The sequence below is a fragment of the Littorina saxatilis genome, linkage group LG3, assembly GCF_037325665.1.
Source record: "Littorina saxatilis isolate snail1 linkage group LG3, US_GU_Lsax_2.0, whole genome shotgun sequence".
NCBI lineage: Eukaryota > Metazoa > Mollusca > Gastropoda > Littorinimorpha > Littorinidae > Littorina > Littorina saxatilis.
Genome location: NC_090247.1, coordinates 39,295,254 through 39,315,531, shown reverse-complemented (window position 1 = coordinate 39,315,531; position 20,278 = coordinate 39,295,254). Strand labels below are relative to the sequence as shown.

At 40.5% G+C, this 20,278-nt stretch overlaps 1 protein-coding gene across 1 annotated transcript; it reads left to right on the top strand.

Annotated features, from left to right (window-relative positions):
• The first annotated feature begins 2,784 nt into the window (after positions 1–2,784).
• LOC138962341 (cryptochrome-1-like) lies at positions 2,785–20,004 on the top strand. Its single transcript, XM_070334118.1, has 12 exons — positions 2,785–3,084; positions 4,544–4,652; positions 4,991–5,133; positions 6,494–6,678; positions 7,099–7,187; positions 8,696–8,836; positions 10,128–10,298; positions 10,862–11,002; positions 13,964–14,115; positions 14,551–14,750; positions 15,771–15,815; positions 16,245–20,004. Exons 1-12 carry the CDS (start codon positions 2,882–2,884, stop codon positions 16,307–16,309), a joined length of 1,644 nt encoding a protein of 547 aa, XP_070190219.1. The 5' UTR covers positions 2,785–2,881; the 3' UTR covers positions 16,310–20,004.
• The last annotated feature ends 274 nt before the right edge of the window (positions 20,005–20,278 follow it).

Sequence of the window (20,278 nt, the reverse complement as noted above, 5' to 3'; positions counted from 1 at the left end):
TCGATCGGTGCTGCATCAGAACTAGCGACTTTTAAATTAATGTTAATGATAGTGACCTTTGGGCTTATCTAAAGAACAACTAGCCACCGCCCGCATTTAACATTTTTTAGATTGATTATAATTAGGAAGAAAGAATGCATTTTGTGTAGCGCTATTCTGTCGCTGCACACTATCCCCAGCCTGTGTCCAGTGAACTGACTTCCTTGAGGGAATTTCTCAAGAACAATAAACATTTCGGCTTGTTGTCTTTTAATTTTGAATTCTGGAACGTTAGCAGTCTTATCCGACTGAGTCTGTTTTCGGATGCATACCCGCGTGCCATGCTAAGAAGTTATGCTAATGAGAACGATCAAACCAGGCCTGGCTCGGATGTTCTCCTTGGCAATAATCAGAAAACACTGAGATTGATTATACCCGTCATGACTGAGGTAGTCATGTCAGTATACTGTGACAATGGAACCTACAACACAGACACCCTCCCGCCCGGCCGCACCCGAAAATCAAACTGATTTACAAAAGCAAGGTCTTTCCACGTTAAAAAAAAAAAAAAATCAGAACAGCTGAAAGTAACTTGAACAAGTCAGTTGCGGCATGTCATTACCGTGCTGAGAAAGAAAAATCCACAATTTGTCACAATCCAAAACAATAAGTTTTGTTCGCCAATCTAGTCGGTCAAGCAATGACGCATGGTGAGTCTGAGAGGTGCATGCAGGTGTCATCAGTCAGTTCTTCTCAGAAGCCATAATTATATGAAAAGGCGGGTCAGTTTTGAAGCCCGGTCACTGTTTTACTGAGCGGGAGAAAAACGGTACATTTCAGTAACTCCTACTTAAAACGCATTTCCCTCATTGCTGCCGCCCATCCTCCTCAGCATGATTCCGCGGAAAAAGTAACAAGTCGCGTAAGGCGAAAATACAACATTTAGTCAAGTAGCTGTCGAACTCACAGAATGAAACTGAACGCAATGCAACGCAGCAATACTCGTAGCATCGTCAGTCCACCGCTCATGGCAAAGGCAGTGAAATTGACAAGAAGAGCGGGGTAGTAGTTGCGCTGAGAAGGATAGCACGCTTTTCTGTACCTCTCTTTGTTTTAACTTTCTGAGCGTGTTTTTAATCCAAACATATCATATCTATATGTTTTTGGAATCAGGAACCGACAAGGAATAAGATGAAAGTGTTTTTAAATTGATTTCGAAAATTTAATTTTGATCATAATTTTTATATATTTAATTTTCAGAGCTTGTTTTTAATCCAAATATAACATATTTATATGTTTTTGGAATCAGAAAATGATGGAGAATAAGATGAACGTAAATTTGGATCGTTTTATAAAAATTTTTTTTTTTTACAATTTTCAGACTTTTAATGACCAAAGTCATAAATTAATTTTTAAGCCACCAAGCTGAAATGCAATACCGAAGTCCGCGCTTCGTCGGAGATTACTTGTCCAAAATTTCAACCAATTTGGTTGAAAAATGAGAGCGTGACAGTGCCGCCTCAACTTTCACGAAAAGCCGGATATGACGTCATCAAAGACATTTATCAAAAAAATGAAAAAAACGTCTGAGGATATCATACCCAGGAACTCTCATGTCGAATTTCATAAAGATCGGTCCAGTAGTTTGGTCTGAATCGCTCTACACGCACGCACGCACGCACGCACACACACACACACACACACACACACACACATACACACACACACACACACACATACACCACGACCCTCGTCTCGATTCCCCCCTCTACGTTAAAACATTTAGTCAAAACTTGACTAAATGTAAAAATGCTGCACACACACACACACACACACACACACACACACACACACACACACACACACACACACACTGACACACACACATTTTTTTTCCGCGGAAAAAAAGGAAATGCCGCATGTGAAAACGAATAATTATTGTGATCATCCGCTCAGGATAGAATACAGACTGACACCAGCATAATTATATGAGAGTGTAGAAGCTAAGATTTCACTGAGGTTCTACACTTTGCTCCGCCCTCGTTCATGTTAAATTTTTTCAGTCAATGCTCGACTATTACTGAAAAACAACTCGTGTAAAACTGGTTTCACTAAGCAAGCCATGTACTTTAATCTCAACATCTCTTGCGCTTGACTGAGTTACCGAATTAAAGGCCGAAGCGTCCGCCCCGTGATCGGGAGGTCGTGGGTTCGAACCCCGGCCGGGTCATACCTAAGACTTTAAAATTGGCAATCCGGCTATAGTGGCTGCTCCGCCTGGCGTCCGGCATTATGGGGTTAGTGCTAGGACTCAGTGGTTGGTCAGTCCGGTGTCAGAATAATATGACTCAGTGGGTGAGACATGAAGACTGTGCTGCGATTTCTGTCTTGTGTGTGGCGCACGTTAAATGTCAAAGCAGCACCGCCCTGATATGGCCCTTCGTGGTCGGCTGGCAAACAAAAAAGGCCGAAGAAGGAAAGCGTGAGAGAAATATATAATATATGCCTAAGCATAGTCACAATAACCTATTTGACCCAAACTGCTGGGCGCTGACGAGACTGGTACTTTGCGGTAAAAGTGTAAAGAGACTGAAATGACGCCATAAACAAACAAAATTAATACGTCTGCCCGCCTGCGGTCTCAGAAAAAGCATGCGGAGCCACACCGTCACCAAACCAGGCTGAAAAAAAAGAGCTAAACCATGGAGGGGCATTCTGGAGTACACGTGAGGAGGGAAAGTCACATGGTATTTATTCGACCAATCATTGACTTTCTAAGAATAGATTTCTCCGAGTCAAGTCACGTTGTATCGGACGTGCTTGAAATCATAGGTTGTTATTGTTCTATAGGTTTGGAGTGTTCTTGATACTAAACGCCAGTTGTAAATGCTAGTTGCACAGTATGAAAGGAAAATCGCAACTTAAAGGGACTGGGAACAAGGTTATGGCCAAAAAGAACGCAATACACTGGTTTCGTAAAGGACTCAGACTTCACGACAACCCAGCACTACTCGAAGCCATCAAAGATTCGTCGAGCTACCGCTGTGTTTACATCTTGGATCCTTGGTTTGCAGGCTCATCGCAAGTTGGCATAAACAAATGGAGGTATGTTGTGCACATTGAATTTGTGTGTCGATTGCAGTGTTCATATTTGCTGTCGTGCAGTTGAACGCTTCAAATGTTCCGTAAAGTGTCAATAACGAGGGGTTTGTGTAGCCACCGCCTATATGTGTGCTTTACCGTATACGATTCGATGTCGGAGAGGTCTACGAAGGCAGAACCACGTTTTACAGCACACTTTTTTTTCTTCCGCACTTTTAAATCAAATCAAATTGATATGGGTTTGAGAGTCGAAGAAGAATAGTTGCAGGGTAAAAAAAGTGAAAAATGATTGCTGAAAGTGGCCATTCTGTGTTTGCATTATTGATTACGTCGCCGAGGGCGTTATAGCCGATGACGTAAGTGGCATTGACATTGGTGGTATAACGATATGATTTTTCTACTAGGACCATTTTTTTTAAGGGGTCTTGTTGATCAGGCATACACTCCACACTGACTAACCCACGAAAGCGGTTCACTTATTAACTGACTTATTGAGAGAGAAAAGCATATTTTTGTGCAAGTGAAGAAAATTCGTTGTACAAACTGCAATCCATGGGCTTTACCCCAAAATAGATTACTTCAAAAACGTGCAGCGAGTGGTTACGTAACTCTCTAAAATAAAATACCTTTTTTTTCTGAGCTAATTAGACCCCATGAGTGTAAAGTACCAAAGGTCAATTCATCAGTACTTCAGAAGGGAGGGGGGTACATATGAAGTCACAAAGTATGCGTGGAAAACAGGGTCTTAAAAAAGGATTGAGGTACCGTACTGTCTATAAAACGGGGGTATATTTACTGAGAAAACAAAAGGGAAGGAGTCTAAACTCTGGGGTCTTAAAAGGTGGGATCCATTGTAGCTTGTCACTTGCCCAAAGCCTGTTTAAGTTGTTACTGTTAGAAAATAGAATAGTATGTCAGCTTTCACAGTTTGTTGCTAAATACGCCTGCATTGTTGCAAAAATGTCCAGCCCTGACAGTGACAGTGTCAAGACTGAAAGTTTCTTGAAAGTGCTGATGGTGCCTTGTTTTTTTTCTCGAATAAAGTACACAAAATATTTGAGGTACATGTATATTTGAATCAATGAATGTGCCTGTCATTAGTTACATTTACAAGAAATTAAGCTCTGTTTGATAATGAGATGGGAGACAATAGGTCTTCCTGATGAATCACGACACAGATTGCTCTATTTTTGTGCATGGATTTGGCCACTGCATGACCTCCAGTTTTTTTTACTTCTGTGTGCCTGGTACAAGTACAACTTCGTCAACTTTCTGACAGAAAAAAAAATCAAGAAATCAACGCCCAACAAAATTAGGATTAAAATGATACTCTTAATATATATATATGTGTGTGTCAGTCAGGTTATTAATCCATAAAAAAAGCTGTTAATTATATTTATGATGGTATTTGGTACAAATCTGTCGTTCTCAGTAAATTGATAAATGTGCTTCCTGTTTTCAGATTTTTGCTTGAGAGTCTTGAGGATTTGGATAGCAGCCTACGCAAAATCAACAGTCGACTGTTTGTCATCAGGGGGCAGGCAGCAGATGTCTTCTCCAGAATATTCAAGGTAAATGTCTGACTAGCTTTGTTTATGGGAAGGGGGGGGGGGGGGGGGGGGTGGAATGAACAAGAAGGGGGAAGTCTACAAACTAAAACTGGTTTTTAATGAATTTTTTTTTATTTTTACTAAAGTTGATTTAGCTGTGAAACAGCTTGTCAGTTTTAAAATGATTAAATACAATTCTTGTGCTCAAGTATCATTGTCACTGGATTGTTGTTGTTAAAATGTCAATTTTGCTGATTCTGATTTACTGATTGTGCAAACATGTATTATGATGAGCCATTGTGCAAACACAGCTCTTGGGGGAATGCAGCTTTAACACATGATACATTATCTAATTACAGGAATGGAACATTACGCAGTTGTCCTTTGAAGAGGACCCCGAGCCTTATGGGAAAGAGCGAGACCATGCCATCTGTGCACTGGCGGCAGAACTTGGCGTGGATGTGGTCATCAGGTCCTCTCACACTCTCTACGATCTTAAAGAGTGAGTCATAACAATGCAAAGCTTTCTTTAACAGTGAAAACAATCCTTCAACACAGCTGATTAAAGTGATTAAAAATGAAATTTTGTTTTTAAAAATCAGCCAAGAGTATGATAGAAACAAGTCGCGTAAGGCGAAATTACTACACTTAGTCAAGCTCTGGAACTCACAGAATGAAACTGAACGCACTGCATTTTTTCACAATGACCGTTGTCCGCCGCTCGTGCAAAACGCAGTGAAACTGACGAGCCTGTTTAGCGCGGTAGTGCTTTTGCTGTGCTGCATAGCACGCTTTTCTGTACCTCTCTTTGTTTTAACTTTCTGAGCGTGTTTTTAATCCAAACATATCATATCTATATGTTTTTGGAATCAGGAACCGACAAGGAATAAGATGAAATTGTTTTTAAATCGATATCGGAAATTTGATTTTAATCATAATTTTTATATTTTTTATTTTCAGAGCTTGTTTATAATCCACATATAACATATTTATATGTTTTTGGAATCAGAAAATTAAGAAGAATAAGATGAACGTAAATTTGGATCGTTTTATATAAAAAAAAATTAATTACAATTTTCAGATTTGTAATGACCAAAGTCAATAATTAATTTTTAAACCACCAAGCTGAAATGCAATACCAAAGTCCGGCCTTCGTCGAAGATTGCTTTACAAAAATTTCAATTAATTTGATTGAAAAATGAGGGTGTGACAGTTCCGCCTCAACTTTTACAAAAAGACGGATATGACGTCATCAAAAGTATTTATCGAAAAAAACATCCGGGGATATCATTCCCAGGAACTCTCATGTCAAATTTCGTAAAGATCGGTCCAGTAGTTTGGTCTGAATCGCTCTACACACGCACAGACACACACACACACACACACATACACCACGACCCTCGTCTCAATTCCTCCCTCTATGTTAAAACATTTAGTCAAAACTTGACAAAATGTAAAAAGAGAAACTCATGAATAGGTTCTTATCAGACAAAAATATGTTGATGTTGATTGTTTAAAATATTATATCTCTTCCAAGCAAAATGTCGTGACCGGCATTAGCTCCCATGTGTCCTGCTTTATGATAATCTTCAACATCTTTTTTTTTCAAACACTTCTAACAATATCAGGGCAGTAACTAGTGTAAGCTTCAAATAGTGACGTTGGGTTATTGTAACCATGAGTGTGTACTTTTTGTGTCTTGTCTTGTGACAGAAAAAACCACTAAGAGGCAGTTCAGTACCGTAACTTTTGTGTGTGATTCTTCCCCTTCGGATGGATTAATATGTGTATGTATCATTGTATTTGTAACAAATTTTGACAAGCTCTTAAAACTGACAGACTTTTTTCTTTAAAATTTGCAGCATTTTGGAGGCCAACAACAACCAGCCACCACTGACGTACAGACGTTTCCAGTCGATTCTGTCAGGTCTGCCACCCCCACCCACCCCACTTGATCCCATCACTAGCAGCTCTGTTCAGCACACCCGTACCCCAATCTCTGACGACCATGATGAGAAGTTTGGGGTACCTACGCTGGAAGAATTGGGTAAGTTTTTTGTATGTGGTGTTCCATTTCAGTATAGTCTGGCCAGTATGTATTTGTGTTACTTGTGCATGTAAGGGTGGGGAACATTGTAAGTGTCACAACATGCATTTTACAAACATTTTGACAATTGAAATTCCGCCTTTTTAAATTTTATTAAATACTTTTATGTTTGCCAAGCACATCACTGTGAGGCGTTTAAAATCAAGCTGATACTGAAACATTTAAAATACCTTAACTCATGTCAAATATAATGCAATTTTAAATGTAACAAAACATTGCCTGTATATGTGGTAAAGAACTTTCTACTTAAATCATGTTTTTTAGATTTGAAACGGCACTGAGAATGTCTACATTTTGTTTGATCATTTGCCTCTTTGAAAACAAAGAAACTATTGCTCATATTTTGTGTGTTTATTGCAGGTTTTGATACCGACTCTCTTGGTCCGACCAAATTCTGTGGTGGGGAAACAGAGGCTCTGGCTAGGATATACCGTCATCTCGAAAGAAAGGTAAATATCCTGTTGAATTGAAACTTCACTTCTAAACCTACAGAAAAGGGGGAAAATGCAGTGGTCGCCATTACTATTAATTTGGGCCAGTCTGTGTTTGAAAAGATGGGTTTGTATTTTTTGTTAGGCTGGATTTATGCAGTGTATTTGGTTTTTTTAAGTTGTCACGCTTTTCCTTTTTGGATGGATTTTCTTTGGAGGTGCTTGATCTTTTTATATTTAGTCAAGTTTTGACTAAATATTTTAACATCGAGGGGGAATCGAAACGAGGGTCGTGGTGTATGTGCGTGCGTGTGTGTGTGTGTGTGTGTAGAGCGATTCAGACTAAACTACTGGACCGATCTTTATGAAATTTGACATGAGAGTTCCTGGGTATGAAATCCCCAAACGTTTTTTTCATTTTTTTGATAAATGTCTTTGATGACGTCATATCCGGCTTTTCGTGAAAGTTGAGGCGGCACTGTCACGCCCTCATTTTTCAACCAAATTGGTTGAAATTTTGGTCAAGTAATCTTCGACGAAGCCCGGACTTCGGTATTGCATTTCAGCTTGGTGGCTTAAAAATTAATTAATGACTTTGGTCATTAAAAATCTGAAAATTGTAAAAAAAAAATAAAAATTTATAAAACGATCCAAATTTACGTTTATCTTATTCTCCATCATTTGCTGATTCCAAAAACATATAAATATGTTATATTCGGATTAAAAACAAGCTCTGAAAATTAAATATATAAAAATTATTATCAAAATTAAATTATCGAAATCAATTTAAAAACACTTTCATCTTATTCCTTGTCGGTTCCTGATTCCAAAAACATATAGATATGATATGTTTGGATTAAAAACACGCTCAGAAAGTTAAAACAAAGAGAGGTACAGAAAAGCGTGCTATCCTTCTTAGCGCAACTACTACCCCGCTCTTCTTGTCAATTTCACTGCCTTTGCCATGAGCGGTGGACTGACGATGCTACGAGTATACGGTCTTGCTGAAAAATGGCATTGCGTTCAGTTTCATTCTGTGAGTTCGACAGCTACTTGACTAAATATTGTATTTTTGCCTTACGCGACTTGTTTTCCTTTGAGATAAACATGTTTTCTGTTTTACTATGTGTTATCATTGTTCAGATGGTAGTATGAATTGACTTCTGAGCTCAGAGGCAAAGAGGAAATGGAATAATAAAGCTGGTGTGCTTTAGTGTTAAGCTTATTGTTGAGCGTATTTTGAGCGTATTTAATGCATATTGCAGAAGCGGTTTGGGTTAATAGATGAACACTGGAAATAACTCTGTCAGATTTGTATGGGTTGTGAAAGAGTGAATACTCTTGTTTTTACTGGCCTATTGTGGCACATGGGACTGTTTGACTCTATATAAAAGCAAGAGTATTCACTCTTTCGCATCCCATACAAATCTGACAGAGTTATTTCCGGTGTTCATCTATTAATTCAGAGTAATTTCTTATTGTCTATTACTATGTACTGAGCATGTTTTTTGTTTGCTGTGTTTCAGGCTTGGGTTGCAAGTTTTGAGCGCCCAAAGATGAGTCCACAGGCCCTGTTTCCGAGTCAGACGGGTCTCAGTCCGTACTTAAGATTTGGTTGCCTGTCGCCCAGGCTTTTCCACTGGAAACTCACAGAACTTTACAAAAAAGTAAGTGACTATTGGTATCTTCAGGAACGGAGGAAATGTGTGAAAATACAGTGTAATGATGTGCACATAATGCTCTTTGTATGGAGCACTTAAGTCTATAATTACAGTGGAATCCAGCTATAACGATCCTGGGTATAACGAAATCCCTCTTTTAACAAACTGCCATAGATTTCCCGGCAGACAGCCTTCTATTTCTTACTTGTTACTTTCCGGCTACATCAAACCTTTTGAACTCATTTGCATAACGAACCCCTCTTTTAACAAACACGTTTTCATCGCCCCAGAGCCGTTTTGTCTCTAAAAGTCACAAGGCTACAACAAACTGATGTCAATAATTGTCTCCAAAGACAAAAATACACAAACACAAGTGCACATCGCGTGATGAGCGAACTCTGAACAAACTAACATCGGGAGGTGCACGGAACAGATCGAACCAAAACCGAAAGTTGTGGTGACGTCATGACATTTTGCGATGTACGTCAGCGAAACTCGTGCACATGTGGTCTGTCTTGCTAAAAACAATGGCTGACGAATATGGTTTCGAAATCTGGAACTGTTTTTTTGTTTTTTCCGATCCGTGACTGAGTGACGCGATATAGAACCACGCGTTCGTTTGAATCAATACTCTCCTCAGGCAGTGAAGTCTCCTAAATTGCTCAACACTGTGGACAGTCCGGAGTGCAGTTATGTCCCGTGAATGAGCGAGTCAAAGTTTTATCGTGAAAACTGACGCTTTTCATGCACCTCCCGCTGTTTGTTTGCCTCTCTCTATGGATTATATCATGAAGCTGTTGAAAACATGCAGAGATTGTACTCTCCAAGGAAAGATCGATGGGACGATCATTTGAAGGTGATTGGGAAAACTTGACTTGAGGCCATTTAGGGTTGAAAACTCTACAGCGAATTACTGATATAACGAACTAAAATGTATTTCCCTTGAGATTCGTTGTACCTGGACTCCACTGTATGTCTGTTGTTCTTTTAACTTTCTTTTTCTCTTAGTCAGTGTCTCAACTTCTGTTTACTATGTATTCAGCCAGCCTGTATGCAGACAAAAAGTACTTTCAGCGTTTAACAGTGCATTTAAGTCTGCTCTGACTGCACAGTGCATGTTAAAAACTTTAACACGTTGGCTGATTTAATTTGGTTACACAATTCAATTGATTATGTCCAGGATAATATAGTTGATTGACAGAGTGTTCAGTCCGCTTTAGAATGTTAGATTTTGTTATTATAGAAAAGTCTTGTTTGTTTGTTTGTTTGTTTATTAAGTGATTAATTTTATGTACAGGTGAAGAAAGGCCAGGAACCACCGTTAGCCTTGCACGGTCAGCTTCTGTGGAGAGAATTCTTCTATTCAGCAGCATCCAATAATCCCAGCTTTGACAAAATGTCCGGCAACAGTGTCTGTGTTCAAATCCCATGGGATCACAATCCAGAAGCACTGGCCAAATGGGCAGAGGTATGCATGACTTTGTTTATGCTTAGTGCATTTTCTCGTATTATGTTTTATTTTCCCCCCCGTAGGTTCATTTTGTGTGTGTCAGAGGTTACGTTAAAGAATTAGTCAGGGAGGAAAGTAGGAGCAGAATTATTTGCTAATACCCTGTGAGTTTTACAGTTTAATCGTCATGTTACTTGAACAAAAACAAGCTAACAAAAAAACTGAAACAATCATGCCTCCTCGCGACTTATCCCCCCCTAACCCCCCCCCCCCCCACCACCACCACACGCATGTACACACGCACGCACACAAAACACAACACACCAGCAACATAGGCAAACAACTGATTTGATCCAACATATCCCTGCACTTCTTACTCTGATCAATATTTCATTGTCTCGTGAGCCCGCAAAACTGTTCCTTTCATTGTCTGTAACCATGCGGCAATAGGTGTAGGTAATATTAAGTTAACATACCTTGTAATGCAACAAGCGCAGTGACTAAAACTAATGATAACACACACAGTGTTGCAACAGGCAAAGGAAATAAAATTAACATTTGCTCATAATGTATTTCAACAGGGTCAGACAGGTTTTCCCTGGATTGATGCCATAATGGTGCAGCTAAAAAAAGATGGCTGGATTCATCATTTGGCGCGACATGCTGTAGCCTGCTTTCTGACACGTGGAGACCTCTGGATCTCTTGGGAAGAAGGAATGAAGGTAAGGAAGATTCAATCTTATTCACCAGTAGTTGAATGTCTTTGTTACATTCTTGAGGCTAAAGTGACGAGCCAAAAGACAAAATTGATCTTTGTATTCACCATCAGACAATAAAAGTTGTATTATATTATATTGTATTGTAAGGTTTCTTCTTCTTCTTGTCGTTCACCGTTAGATCGTCAGTCCGGACTGCAGGGTGTCTCTTTTCTTTTCTTTTTCTCTATTTTTGGAGCCCGGCGCTGCACCTGCCTGGCGGGACTTCACAGGGCGAGCACCATCGCGTGCATTTCGGACTGTTGACATTTCATTTTGCGTTTTTGCGTGGATCTGTGGTTGGTTAAGGTGCGCCTGTTGGCCCAGATCCTCCGACTTCAGCCCTTAGGTTTCTTTCGGGCTTACCCCGCCCTTAGTTCCTGGCTCAAAAACCTAACCTGGGAACACATGGGGGATTTCTTACCGGGGGTCCCACCCCGGGGCTAGAGCTTTTAATCCGGCTCTTACCCGCATGGTGTAACCGTCATCGGACACGTAGGGCATTTATAGGGTAGTCAGTGCCATCTGCCAACCCACCCCGTCCTGGTAGAGACACCGCTAGTTGGTCCGGGACTGCTTATTCTATATTCGCAGCTGGCTCCCATATCTGGGGACCGTTCCCCTATTCGCCACCTGGGGACCCGACGGGTTGAGGATAGTCGCCCCCCCCTACTGAATTGGAAGTAGTCTGTTCCCGGGTAAGGGTTCAAAGAGCTAAGTTGTGTTTTGTGAACTTCTTGTTACTGGTTGTCCGTTGTGTATGTTGTCTGTTCTCTTTAAAGACCCAGAGGTGCATGTCGACAATCTTCTGTTCTGTATTGTCTTTTGTTTTTGCTAAGCGTTCCGTACATTAACATTTTTTGTTTTTGAGTCTTCATTTTGGAATGTTAGCAGTACGGGGGACTTTCTAGTTTCCGTACTTTCATCAGTGTCTGGGTGGCTGAGTGGTAAACGCACTTGCCTCGGAAGCGAGAGGTTGCGAGTTCGACCCTGGGTCAGGGCGTTAGCAATTTTCTCCCCTCTTTCCTAACCTAGGTGGTGGGTTCAAGTGCTAGTCTTTCGGATGAGACGAAAAACTGAGGTCCCTTCGTGTACACTACATTGGGGTGTGCACGTTAAAGATCCCACGATTGACAAAAAGGGTCTTTCCTGGCAAAATTGTATAGGCATAGATAAAAATGTCCACGAAATACCCGTGTGACTTGGAATAATAGGCCGTGACACTGAAAGGTGAATGCTCGCCCTGATAGGCTTGAGGTTTGCTGTCTGATGTGAATGCGTGATATATTGTGTAAAAAATTCCATCTCACAAGGCATGAATAAATCCCTGCGCCTTGAATCCGTGGTTGAGATATGTGCGCAATATAAATTGCATAAAATAAAATAAAATAAAAAATCAGTACCATCCTGAAGAAGGCAGTTTGTTGCTGCCGAAATATTGATAAAGAAAGACCTAACCTGGCAACTGCTGTGTCCTCTTTTTGGCTCACGTAAGTGTAGCCTATGCGATGCTAAACTTTGTCTGTCTGTGCGTGTGTATGTGTGTGATAGAAACTTTAATATTTGACTAAACACCGAAATACTAATTTTACCTGGTTATTATCCAAGCAACAGCTTCAAAATATTGAAGCAATGATCAACATTTCGTCGGCACGTATGTAGTTAAAGTGTGTATCCAAAGAAAACGGGTGGTGGTGGGTTTTGGGGGGGTAAAAACAGGTGACTGGTTTGTGTCGTGTGTGGTATGTAGACCAGGTCAGGGGTCAAGGTTAGGTCAGATCGCGTGAAGGATTGTGGTATAGATACAGTTATCACCGAGCTGCAGTTCGCCGATTCGGAGAAGACGATTTCACATTGTTCGGTTTTGTAGCTCCAGAAAAATAGATAAAGAAGATACCAAAGGAGATTTCCTGCAGGTTAATCTGCACAGCGTGTTACCAGTGTCTGCGCGAGGAAGCGCTGTATAAAGCGCAGTGTCGATCTGGCCATCTGGCAGTCGTGTCCCCGTAAGTAGGCTACAGACAGACAGATCTAGATCTAGTGTCTCGCACTCTTGCACCGTGTCACCTATGCTTACTGTGTGTGTGTGTATGTGTGACGGAGTGATTGAGTTTGTGTTACTGTTTGTCGATTTCTTACGTGAGCCTTGAAGGCTTCGCCTCTTGTTTGTTTAAATGTTATCAGTACATCTGTTTTGTTTACGCCCCGCAGGTTAGGGGGAGGCCCATATTGGTTGGGACGAGAAAGAATTTACCCGATGCTCCCCAGCATGTCGTAAGAGGCGACTAACGGATTCTGTTTCTCCTTTTACCCTTGTTAAGTGTTTCTTGTCTAGAATATAGTCAATTTTTGTAAAGATTTTAGTCAAGCAGTATGTAAGAAATGTTAAGTCCTTTGTACTGGAAACTTACATTCTCCCAGTAAGGTAATATATTGTACTACGTTGCAAGCCCCTGGAGCAAATTTTTGATTAGTGCTTTTGTGAACAAGAAACAATTGACAAGTGGCTCTATCCCATCTCCCCCCTTCCCCCGTCGCGATATAACCTTTGTGGTTGAAAACGACGTTAAACACCAAATAAAGAAAGATCTGTTTTGTTTAAATGTTATCAGTACATCTGTTTTGTTTAAATGTTAGCAGTACATCTGTTTTGTTTAAATGTTAGCAGTACATCTGTTTTGTTTAAATGTTATCAGTACATCTGTTTTGTTTAAATGTTATCAGTACATCTGTTTTGTTTAAATGTTAGCAGTACATCTGTTTTGTTTAAATGTTAGCAGTACATCTGTTTTGTTTAAATGTTATCAGTACATCTGTTTTGTTTAAATGTTAGCAGTACATCTGTTTTGGTTAAATGTTAGCTGTACATCTGTTTTGGCGTTCTTTTCAAGGGTGTAAGGTCTATATTACCTTTTTGATTGTTGCCAGGTGTTTGATGAACTTCTTTTGGACGTGGACTGGAGTGTGAACGCTGGAACGTGGATGTGGCTGTCCTGCAGCGCCTTCTTCCAGCAGTTCTTCCACTGCTACTGTCCCGTCAACTTTGGCAAGAGAGCAGATCCCACGGGGGACTTTGTCAGGTCAGCATTGAGTTTTCCTTTTGAAATTGAAGACTAGATGCTTGCAGTAGATTTTATCCACAGATCTTTGAATGTGACCTGAAGGGGCGGTTCACATATAATGGAAACTTGAAGTGTTTTGTTTTCTGTTTGAGATTGATTGAGAGATGCTTGTAGTGTTTTATCTGGTCATCTTTTTTGATGGCCTGAGTGTGTGTCCAGCATTGATAGAATCTGTAAACTGAGCTTTGTTGTAGAAAAACATGAGACAAAGTGGGAAGATAAGACAGAGGGTGAAGTGAGTTTTCAAAAAGAAGATGGAAATGCTTTGCTATATGTCTACCTGATTCTGGAGAACAGTTTTGGTGAATCTTGCACGATTTTTACTTTGATTTCAAAAAGGTGTTCTACTGTAGCAGACTTTGTGACATTTTTCCCCCTCTATATTCCTTTCAGGCATTACCTGCCAGTCTTGAAGTATATGCCTACGCAGTACATCTACGAGCCGTGGACGGCGCCAGAGTCTGTACAGAAAGCGGCCAAGTGCATCATCGGCAAAGACTACCCAATGCCCATGGTGGACCATTCCAACGTCAGTCGAATCAACATGGAACGCATGCGACAGGTCTACAAGTCTCTCCTGGTCAACTCCTCAGGTCAGTGGCAGCTTGCTGATACAGACCTGGGAACCCATACGATTTCGCCGTGTTTTGTACGCATAATTGTTGAGAATACGATCAGTACGGTCAGTAGGAAAACAATACGACGAGAAAAATTCCTGGACTACTTTTCTTTATAAGCCCATCCCGAAGCTGATCCAGTTTTTGACACATGATTACAGTTTTTGTCAGTAAACATTGAAAAAAGCATTTGTTTTCAATGTATAGGTAAACGTAATTAACGGTGTGACGGACGCGTGTGAAGCATGTTTTAATCATGGATGTTCAAATGTTGTGTGGAGTACGCTCATTTTTCTGAAAATACACCAAGTTTACTTGAGAATACTCCAAGTGCAAAACAGGTGTTCCCAGGCCTGCTGATACATAGTAACCTTTAGTATGTGGCCTTAACACGGGTGCAATGGCCTAGTGGATAGGACGTCGGCCACTGAAGCGGAAGGTTGTGGGTTCGAATCCTGGCCGCGTCTGGTGGGTTAAGGGTGGAGATTTTTCCGATCTCCCAGGTCAACTTATGTGAAGATCTGCTAGTCCCCATAGTAGTAGTACACACAAGCACAAGAGCAAGTGCACACGGAAAGGATTCTGTGTTCCCCCGAAAGCCATGTATGGCTGCCTAAATGGCGAGGTGAAAATGGTCATACACGTAAAAACCATAGGAGTTTCAGCCCATGAACGAAGAAGCTGGAGAAGACACATGTGGCCTAACAGTTGACTTTTCCCGTGTTTAAGTGACTTGAGTATTGAATTAAGCTTGATTCATGAACCTCCTTCTTATTTTTTCAAAGGAAAAAAAAGAAAGCTTCATGTGCATGGTGAATTTGGGTAGACTATACTAAAGTTTTAGCAATGGTGACTCTCTGGGTCTTTTCTATTTTAACACTATCTGGCCCGTCTTAGTTGTAATGATATTTTATGGATTGAAGCTTTCTCAATTGTCAGTAGCAACTAGATCAAACAGATCACCATGTTTATTTCTTTTGTCTTCTTCTTTTGCAGTGGCTGGATTCACAAGAAAGCTTGATCTCCCAAAGATTCCGAAAAGTAAGTTGTGTTTTCATGTTTATTCTGGGTTCCTTCATTTTCAAGGATCCTTTTTGTGTTTTTTCAATTACTTCTTCAAACTTTGTGAAGAGGAAATAGAGATGTTGATACAATGGATCAAAATGTACAGTGGCTGATCATTGTCAGTATTGTTACCTTGTTTGATAATCTGGTTTTGTTTGCATATATATATATTCATTGGCACATGAAATACCTTGTAAAGTCTTCAGCTGTGGTTGGTAGCATTGTTATAATTTCATGATAATGTAATGCAAAGAAGAAAATATGTGATCTGCATGTGTCGAAGTTCAGAAATGACTTGCAAAAAGGAGTGGCATCTCATGAAGAAATTGTTTTATGATGTTCAGGTATTATGAAAAAGTGCTGTTCGAGTCCATGATCTAACGATTGCCTTTTGTCACTTTGCAGTGGACATGTTCTACCTGAAAGCCAGCATGTTTGGCAACACATCGTCTGACGAAGATCACGAGTAGACGTCGGTTATTCGCAGAGTTTCCCAGGAACTCACGGCCTGCCCGGAGTTAAAACCTGCCACGATGAGCTTCTGATGAACAATATCGGGCATGCACATGCCGGAATCAAATGAACAGTATCTCACATGCAGACGTCTGAGTCTTCTTCTTCTGCGTTCGATGTTTTATATTATCGTGGAAGCTTAGACAGCCGATTTTCTCCCCTCGCCAAGTTGGCTGCTGTCTTCCGTCTTCGGTGGTTGAGGTTCTTACTCAGGGTTGCCTCCTCCCCAAGAGTAGCTGCCTTGCTGGGCTGTCGAGTCCACTCTACCCGGGTTTGTTGTCGAAGTTTTCCTTCTCGTAGCCTTTGCCTTTCCCAAGGCGCACACAAGGCAGTGCAGACGTCTGAGTCAAATGAACAGTATTGCGCATCCAGACATCTGAATCAAATGAACAGTATTGTGCGTCCAGACGTCGGAATCAAATGATCGGCATTGCACATGCAGACGCCCGAGTCAGACGAAACATTCCCTCCCACTACCGGTGTTATTAACTTCAGAATGAGTGTTGGATCATCATGGAATGTTTGTGACAGCCCCTGGGGCAATTTTTTGATTAGTGCTTTTGTGTACAAGAAACAATTAACAAGTGGCTCTATCCCATCCCCCCCCCCCCCCCCCCCCCCCTTTCCCCGTCGCGATATAACCTTGAACGGTTGAAAACGACGTTAAACACCAAATAAAGAAAGAAAGAAAGTTTGTGACCAGGTAGTCAAATTGATTGTGTGTAAACTCTGGAGCTCATTAGAGAAAAAAAGAAAAAGACAAAAATTGTGTCATGCAAATTGATCTTGAAATGCTGGCTAAGAACTGGAACAAGAATATGTTAGTCTTGCAAGGTCCAGCAAAAAACTGCTGCATAAATATAGTCATTCCTGTATGATTTATTATTCTTACAGACTTCAGCGCATTTGATGCTCAGTGCAGATTTTCAGGATCAGAAACGGACTGCTCCAAGCAAAGGAGTAAATGCTCAGGTGCAAATGTAAATTTGCTGTAAAAATACAGCACTACTCCTCTGTCCCTTCCCGTGAAAGGTGTGCTTCAGCACCAGAGGATTTCATCGATGAAAGGTGGATATACTGAGACTAGCTTGTTGGTGTTGACAATACATTGTAGCACCAAACAAGAGACATGTCTGACAGAAAGCAAACGTTTCATTTCACCTGTTTGTGTTTGAAAAACAAACAAAAAAGAACAGTTGACAACTGTTATACATGTACTTTGACCCCTAGCAGTTAATTTTCTTATTCTCTGACACTGAGGGCAGAATGAATACTCTAGCTGCTTCATAATTTCATGATCATGACAGCCATCTGTTATTGTTTTAAAAAAATAATTCAGGATTGTCAGGAATGAAATACTCAAAATAGTTATAGACAGTCAGAAGTTAATATTCTTTCTTTCATACGCGTTCGTCTTTCTCCCACACTTCATTCCAAACGATACGAGAAAAAAATATAGCTTAACTGTTTATATGATTCACAGAACATAACATACAAATACACATACACTCACAGTAATTCTTCAATCATCCTTCAACATAACGACCCAGGGCACTAGATGAGTAAAATTACCACCATAGCCGTAGACGTCTGTTGAGTTGCTCATAAGTGTAGACTCGAAGATATCCTCCGTTCATAGTCTTTTCCGTTTCCTTGCGTCTGCTTCCCTGAGCTCTCGCGAAAATGGCGTCGCATCAAAGATAGTCAGGAATCCTCCGCTCCTTCTGTTTCGGGTCCTGCGTCTGCTTTCCTGAACGAAGCTCTCGCGAAGATAGTTCTCGTCTTCCGGCAGCATCCGCTCAGGATAGACAGGCTCCTTTAAGGAATAAGGGAGTGAATTAATATTCTAAATATTTATGTGGTACACGTAGTAATTCACTCATCATTCAACCACACACACACAAATTCTTAATTAACTACTGTCAATACTAATATTAATTCCCATCCTTGTCCGAGTTATTTATCCACACATTAAACAACAACTATTCAGAATATCCAGATTAAGAACTAGTACAATGAATACTTAACATAACAGCGAATATTAAGAATGCTTATTCATAATCATACTAATATTCCTTAGCGAAAACATATCTTGAAAAATAGTTTACCTGAGCATGCGAGCAAAGAATCTTCCCCACTTGCCGCTTACATGTTCAATTGGCAAGTGATGCTAACAGCTTAGGTGACTGGCGACACAAGTCTAACAGCTCACCTTACAAAAAATGGACATTCAGGTTTTTCACCTGTTGCACGTGAGTGCGTGGAGACTCGGCTCTACAGGTAACGGTACAGGCCCCATAATCATGGTCCAACAGGCATGTGAATCAATAATAATGCTTTTTACGGGACGAGTCTTCTTCTGTCAATTAATGCATACTAATAATAGTATAATTTCATCATTAATTAACTACTCATATTACATACATGTTCAAACATAAAACCCATTAATGTCATGTCTGACAAGGATGATGATGAAAATCGTTGTGTGCAGTACTTTTGTGGGCATGCGCAATTTGTTGACTTGTTTTGTCATTTTTACACTTCATTGTGAGATGTATATATATATATACATATGTACCTGTATAATTATGCTGTTCATCTTTGCAGCTCCAGTTTTCAACACACTTAATATTTCAACTCTCAGATGATGCTAAGCAACAAAATTGTTGTCAGTTAAAACTAACTTCTTTGAATGCTCAATTCAATGAAATAATGATGTTTAGCACATAGGATGTATAATTCAACACCTGCTAAATGTGTAGTAACTACTTTCTATGGGCATTGGTTTGAATTTGGTTTTTAGTTTTGTTGCCTTTCATTTTCTCTGTTCTTTTGAGACTAACTTCAGATGATTGGACTGGGCGGGGATGTAGCTCAGTCAGTAGCGCGCTGGATTTGTATCCAGTTGGCCGCTGTCAGCATGAGTTCGTCCCCACGTTCGGCGAGAGATTTATTTCTCAGAGTCAACTTTGTGTGCAGACTCTCCTCGGTGTCCGAACACCCCCGTGTGTACACGCAAGCACAAGACCAAGTGCGCACGAAAAAGATCCTGTAATCCATGTCGGAGTTCGGTGGGTTATAGAAACACGAAAATACCCAGCATGCTTCCTCCGAAAGCGGCGTATGACTGCCTAAATGGCGTGGTAAAAACGAACCCATGAACGAACAAACAAGATGATTGGACCCCAAGCCGAATTCTGTTTTGCAACATTTTTGGAGTAATAACTAATTACAGAAGTGTGCAGTTCTTTGTTGGTGTGTTAGCTATTATCTTCCACTTGGGATGTTCACATGAATATAAAGAAATTCTTGGGATGAGCTGATAGTCTTGTACCCCCCGCGGGTTAGGGGGAAGAATTTACCCGATGCTCCCCAGCATGTCATAAGAGGCGACTAACGGATTCTGTTTTTCCTTTTACCCTTGTTAAGTGTTTCTTGTATAGAATATAGTCAATGTTTGTAAAGATTTTAGTCAAGCAGTATGTAAGAAATGTTAAGTCCTTTGTACTGGAAACTTGCATTCTCCCAGTAAGGTAATATATTGTACTACGTTGCAAGCCCCTGGAACAATTTTTTGATTAGTGCTTTTGTGAACAAGAAACAATTAACAAGTGGCTCTATCCCATCTCCCCCCCCCCCCCACCCCCCCCCCCCCACCACTTGATTTAGATAATCTATTTCTGTTTAACTTTGAAACACCTCTTCACGTCTGCCAAATTCAATGTCAGGAGTTTTGCTTTAAATAAGTTATTAGTGCTAAAATATCTCTTTGACAGCATGATTTTATAAAATTTTGTAAAACTGAGCTTAAAGGCATACTAACGCACTCCCGTGTTTACAAAGTGTAGTTTGCCCACAATCGATGTCAAACGCACCATAAGACCATATAATGACGATACGTCACCATGCGCGGACCATAATACATG

What these genes read in the sequence shown, in the direction of transcription:
- LOC138962341 (XM_070334118.1), top strand. Translation starts at nt 2,882, where the DNA reads ATGAAAGGAAAATCGCAACTTAAAGGGACTGGGAACAAGGTTATGGCC. An exon ending in TCACAGAACTTTACAAAAAA is followed by an intron (nt 8,837 to 10,127) that starts GTAAGTGACTAT and finishes TTTTATGTACAG; the next exon opens with GTGAAGAAAGGCCAGGAACC. An exon ending in CTTGGGAAGAAGGAATGAAG is followed by an intron (nt 11,003 to 13,963) that starts GTAAGGAAGATT and finishes GATTGTTGCCAG; the next exon opens with GTGTTTGATGAACTTCTTTT.